Consider the following 6,000-nt stretch of genomic DNA (forward strand, 5'->3'; position numbering starts at 1 on the left):
AATATTTTCTATGGGTTTGTTAGTTACTGTTTTGCTAGCTAAAATACAGATCCGATAAAATAATATTACATGTCAAAATAATTGTTAGAGATAGAAGTCAAAACTGGTGACTGACAGCCCTGTGCCAGAAATCCATTGTGTAAAAACCTATTAACAGGCTCCTCTGAAGAAACACAAACCAGTCTGATCAGGTCTGGGAGCTGAGGTCAAAATTTCCAGAGGTCTTTCAACACAAAGTTTCAATAGAAAACAAACAAACAAACCAACATTCTAAAATTAATGAAAAAACAGTTTGGATTCTGAAGCCTCAGTTTAGTGACCAGATAATGAGGACAGGGAACAAAAGCATTTGCAGGTATATAGCAGTCCCAGTGCATAGAAGAAACGCATCTGTTAATTACTCACTTTAGCTGACAAGGAGAGATTTACTTAGGTAAGACAATGTATTTTCAGACTTTGGTTAATTTTTAATCCTGATCTTTCTGCTTGTGATAATTCTGTGGATGGATAAAAATATTTGAGATCTATCAGTTTTCTTCTGATGTTGCCTTCATTATCAGTCCAGTTTCTGAAGCTGATTCTGGAGGATGGCCTAAAAACTGCTGGGAGCTTCAGTGGAAGTAACATGATTAGTAAACAGAAGATGCTGCAAACCAGCTATTTAGTCAGAAGTATGATGAATTAAGGGATCCTGCTCGAAGAAACATAAGCAAAAGAACTGTCATTTCCAAGACAACCTCACAGAGAAACAGAGATCAAGACCGTAAACAATGCTCACACTTGAACCATGAAACAGTTGTGCTCCAAATTAAAATAACTTCAACATGCACACATGCAAAAACTATCTAGGCCAATCGCGGACAAGTGACATAACAAAGCTGTGACTTAAATAATTTTGTTTAAAGATCCTCAATACTTCTGTAGTTTCCATCAGAGCAAGGAAGAGTATATGACAAAGATTCGATTTTATTTGTCCTTTTAGAGTCATCACTCTCTATTCCTATTAACTGACTGTAATTTCACCTGAGAAAAACTAATCTGACACTTAGTGAACCACATTTTCTAGAAATACATTACATTTTCCAAAAATACGACTCTTAACAGAATACAGGCAGACACAAACAAGAGCTGCAAGGTGAGACTAGCTTGACAATCACAATACTGCATCTTACCTCATTGAAATCTCCAATTCTTGGAATATGATTTTTCCTACTTTTGCCAAGGACAGCTCCAGAATTAGAAATCACCACTGCAGCATTCCACAGAGTTCCCCCGTGTATTTCATCTCGCTCCAGGATTGGAGATATCACCACCATATTGTATTTCTTTGCCAGCTGTACAAATGAACACAATTCTTCTATTATATACAAGCCTACAGTAATGATTTTCAATTTTTGTTCATAAAGAAGGATTCAAGAAAGCTTTCATCTAATTCAGGAATAGTTAAACAGGTAGTTTTGTATGCCTTCCATGGTACGAGTCAGTCTATAAACGCAAAGTAGTTTAAAAAATAAATAAATATTGAGCATAGTTGTTGTCTATTTCTGATTCACTCACTCTCATAGTATTTGTCAAGCAAGGTGAACATTTATTTTTAATTATTTCGGTTTTCTCAGTGGTACAAGCACGGTACATAAAGAAGAAACCCATGCAACCCATCAGTTGCAGTTATGAGCTGGGGTTGGAGGCTGGATGTAGGGGTTTTTTTGCCTTTTGTTGCTGCTTCATTTTGGGGTTTTTTTACCTCTTGACAGAATTTTGTTGTTGGCCCATCCTCTGCTGACTCAGCAAATTCAGTCCAAGGAAGCTTCTCTCTTGTACAAAAAGCAAATGGCATGGCTGGAAAATACCAGTGCAGGGCAAAATTTACAGGAATGTTAATGTCACTCAAGAAATACACACTGTTTGCATGAATACAGATAAGATATTAAACATTTAAGAATTATTCAACTGCTTTCCTTGTTAAAAGGCAAAAGCTATTTTAAAGTATTTTTAGCAAGAGCAAGGAGTTTTGAGCCCCCACAGAACAAAGTAGAAGAGAAAGAATGCACTTAGAGAAGTCTTACAAGAGGTGAAAATACAATATACACCCCAGCCACTAGTGTACACTTTCTGTGTATCTGTTTTCACAACTCAGGGGTTCATTTTGGGGTTTGCCTCTATTAAGCCTTGAAGACTCCATTTAAAATAAAATTAGAATTTGTAATTTGAATATCTGTCTATAAAAACCCTGAAGTTTTAGAAGAAAAATAAATGAGGAAAGGATGACCAAAGGATGACAAAGGATAACAGGAAGAAGCAGCACACCTAACAAATATCACTGTTGCAGCATATACCAATCTTCAGTATAACAGACTTCACATACATCGTTCATACAGTTCTACTAAGACTATTTGTTTTTTCCTTTAGAAAGCAAATCAGTAAAGTCAAATGTTCTATCTTGCTGTTTACTTGCAAGACATATTTCTAGCAGAGGATACATGTTAAAATAGAAGGAACTTGACTTCTGACAACCTAGAAGGAATCACAGAAAATACTCACTCCAAGCCTCCTGGAAACAAACTATGTTGACTCCACATATTGCAGCTACTTCCACAATCTCTGCCATTCGTCTGTGTAGTGCAGCCACCTGATTGCGAGAAGTGTCACATTATAAAATAAGCCGCGTGTTCTAACTCACTTGTACATTAATAGCCTGTTTTTACAAGCTTTGTTCACATTGCATTATCTTGTTCTATACTTAGTCTCATTGCTTTCAGGGGGAATAACTCCAGAGTTATCATTCCTGAGCACTGATAACAGAAAGTTAGATATAGATTTTTTTTAAAAGCATTAACATGCTGAAAATAGAGAAAGCAATCCAATGGAATTCTGACTCCATGGTTACATTTAAATATATGGCAACTCATTGCTGACTGACTTGCAAATAGCTAAAAATCTTAACAGAATCAGCAAAAAATATAATTTTGCTGCTCGTTATAAACAACCTACAGAACAATTTTAAGTAAATGTGAATTCAAAGTCAAGTACTCAGAATCTTAAGATATGAGGTAGGGATAGCCCACTTCCTTGGTTATCTCTGAATCCTGCTCACACATGTGGATCTTAGACACTCTCTAGAAGTTATTAACTCCAAACTATTTCCTAAATCCTGCTGTCCAAAGAGCTAAATAGATTATCACCAAGAAAAAAATATAAAAATATTTATTAACTAGTCAAAAAACATTGTTTCAAAGTACTTTTTCTGGAGTATTCTACTTAAGGACAAGCACAGTTGTAGCACTTTGCATTGATACTTTCAGGTGTCAAAAAAAAAAAAAGAGAAGAAAGAGGCAAGAAAAGTCAACAGTAACCTACAAAACAACTGTACATTGATTTACAGAAATAGTTAACTAGTTACTTATAAAGTAAAATCATTAATATAACTGGTAGTCTTTTTAACAGATGCTACAAAGCATCCACAGACTTGATCCATTTACTGAATCTATTACTTGCATTTGTGACAGGTAATCTTTCCAAAACAAATTACCTCAGAATTGTTCTGTCCTGTCACTGTACAAAACTACTGCTCCAGGAGATTTTATAAATATGGTATTTCCTTTCACTTTTCAAAAGCTACTTTTAAGAAGCTATTTCTATGTATGTCACCTCAGTGCTTTGGAGTGCAACACATTAGGAGATGACATTAACTTTTTAGTATGATTTGGTTTACTGCTGTAAAAAGAATAATAAACACAGTCTTATCAATCTGTGTCTAATGAATTTTCCAATATTGGGGCATTTCTCAATTAAAACAAGAACTGCACCTGTGGTTTCATGGGCTGCCATCTCTTTTGATTTCACGTAAATGATTTTCTGTTTCCTTTTAGAGGCAAAGGCTTTTTATGTACAAAATCAGTGATGAAATATTTAGCTTTGAAAAAACTGCAAACAGGTTGGACAATTCACTAGGTAAATACAACACAAGAGATAACTCTGATAAACAACAAAACTAAATGTGTCATCCAAATGTCTCACAGTATGCTGTATTATGATAGTGATGGGTTCTATATTGCCAGACAATCAGCAGACATTTCATGATGGAGTTTCTAACATCAACAACTGAAGCATGTGATTTCTCAATCCAGTAGAAGATGAGTTACACACAAACAGCCCAGATCCCAGCTTGTATACCTGGTCTGCCACAGCTGTGTCCGTGGGAAGTGGAATTTTATTTTGTATCAGTCCTACTCGAACAATACGCGGCCTTCTCAATTGCTCTGGAGCAGCTTCAAATCCATAGCCCTGTAGCTCAAAATCTCTTTCCTGAGCAGCTGACAGAGCAGCTGCTGGCATATTAAGTTTTCTGGATTTAATGGGAAACAAAGATATTTCAAGATGAGATGTTCTTCTTTACTTCTCTGAATGCAGCAGATCAAAAGGATCACAAATGTTGTCTACCCCTGCAGAGACGCCTAAGCTCACATGTCCCCATGGGCAACCATCAGACAAGGGGACGGTCAGACAGTAGCCAGGCCAAGTGCAAATCTCACTGCTCTCCTCCACAGCTGCAAATTCCCAATGTCCTCCTCTATGATGGTGATTTCCAGACACTATTAACTTGCTGCAGAAACCAAGAAGCACATATGTACAAACTTTCATCTGCCACCCACAGGTTATAAACACTTCAAAGTATTTTTCCTCATGTTAGATCCCTGCTTTTACAGCTCTTTCACCCCAAAGCCACGACCTCCCCAGCCCCAACTCAGAAAGATTCCTCATGTCTTTCATTCCAGTCAGCCACCTTCTCACACGATGTCCCTACCGCCCTGTTTCCCCAACCTGGATTACCTCCAAACTACCCCCGTTATCTCACCACAGGACCTACCCCTCTTTTTCCTTTCAGCCCAGCCCCATGTCCTGCACACCTCATTCCCCCTCACTCCCGGGCTGGCTATCCCCGCGGAGACCGAGGCGGAGGAGAGAGATGGGACAGGACGGGAGGCGACACCCCGCGCGGGGTGCGGGAGGCGAGCCGCCCCTGGCAGCGCACCTGGCCTCGCCCCCGTAGAGGATCCGCTTCACCTCGGCGAGGTCCTCGGGCGGGACGTGCCGCTCCAAGCACGACTCCAGCGACTCCAGGCCCCCCGCCATGGCGCCGCCCGGGACGGGACGAGGCGAAGCGAAGCGCGCAGACGGCTGGGCACGCGCGGACCGTTAGGCACGCGCGCACCTCCGCGGACTTCACTCCCGGGGCCGCTCCGCCGGGCCACGCCCCTTTCCCCTCAGCGGGGTTTTGGCAGGCGCGGACACCCCCGGGGAGAGAAAGGGTCCCTGCTATGGCGGCAGGGACACGGGGGTGTCGGCGCCAGCAGTAGGGCCGAACGCCCTGTGCGCTGGTGGCTGAGCCCGAGGTGTCCCCAAGGGTGAAAGGGGCAGGGATATGGCCATTCCCAGGTACTGGAACAGGATGCCCAGTGGGGTTGTGGAGTCTCTTCTGGAGACATTCAAAGCCCACCTGGACACCTTCCTGTGTAACCTCATCTGGGTGTTCCTGCTCTGGCGGGGGGATTGCACTGGATGAGCTTTCGAGGTCCCTTCCAATCCCTGACATTCTGTGATACTTGCCACTTCTGAACCAAATCCTCAGCCTCAGAAATAACACATTTAAAAGGAGAACATCTTCAGGAGCTTTTTATAATGATACCATTCAACAAGAAGGCTTAGAAACGGAAGTTATAAAATAGCAATGTTTTTCACAGATATGTGTGTGTCCATTTTAGCTGCTCTCGACAAGAACCAGTAATAAAAAATAATCTTGTCTTTAACATGCATTTGAGGCTCGAGATAACTGGAACTTCATCCCAAATCCAAAGTCCATGGCAAGCAAAGGATTGAACAAATTAAGACCTGGATCTGGGTTAAAAAAAAAAGTGCATCTAAATAAAGGATATTTCCTTCTGCAGGTACCAAGTGGACTGCCTGTTTAAACCACTTGTTCCCACTGAACGGTTGGCTGTG

At 40.8% G+C, this 6,000-nt stretch overlaps 1 protein-coding gene across 4 annotated transcripts in view; it reads right to left on the minus strand.

Moving 5' to 3' along the window:
• Positions 1 to 5,227, minus strand: part of UPB1 (beta-ureidopropionase 1) — an 18,057-nt gene extending 12,830 nt beyond the window's left edge. For 2 of the 4 annotated variants that reach the window (XM_071816139.1, XM_071816142.1), the window contains exons 1-5: positions 5,033 to 5,227; positions 4,174 to 4,345; positions 2,542 to 2,629; positions 1,745 to 1,839; positions 1,173 to 1,334 (exon numbers count right to left, since the gene is read on the minus strand). In XM_071816139.1, coding sequence (XP_071672240.1) covers positions 1,173 to 1,334; positions 1,745 to 1,839; positions 2,542 to 2,629; positions 4,174 to 4,345; positions 5,033 to 5,133 — 618 coding nt within the window. In that variant the 5' untranslated portion in view covers positions 5,134 to 5,227. The remainder of the gene's footprint in view (positions 1 to 1,172; positions 1,335 to 1,744; positions 1,840 to 2,541; positions 2,630 to 4,173; positions 4,346 to 5,032) is intronic. The other 2 variants (XM_065851236.2, XM_071816140.1) reach the window with 2 other exon arrangements.
• Positions 5,228 to 6,000: the final 773 nt, after the last annotated feature.

The sequence above is a fragment of the Patagioenas fasciata genome, chromosome 17 (genome assembly GCF_037038585.1).
Source record: "Patagioenas fasciata isolate bPatFas1 chromosome 17, bPatFas1.hap1, whole genome shotgun sequence".
Lineage (NCBI taxonomy): Eukaryota > Metazoa > Chordata > Aves > Columbiformes > Columbidae > Patagioenas > Patagioenas fasciata.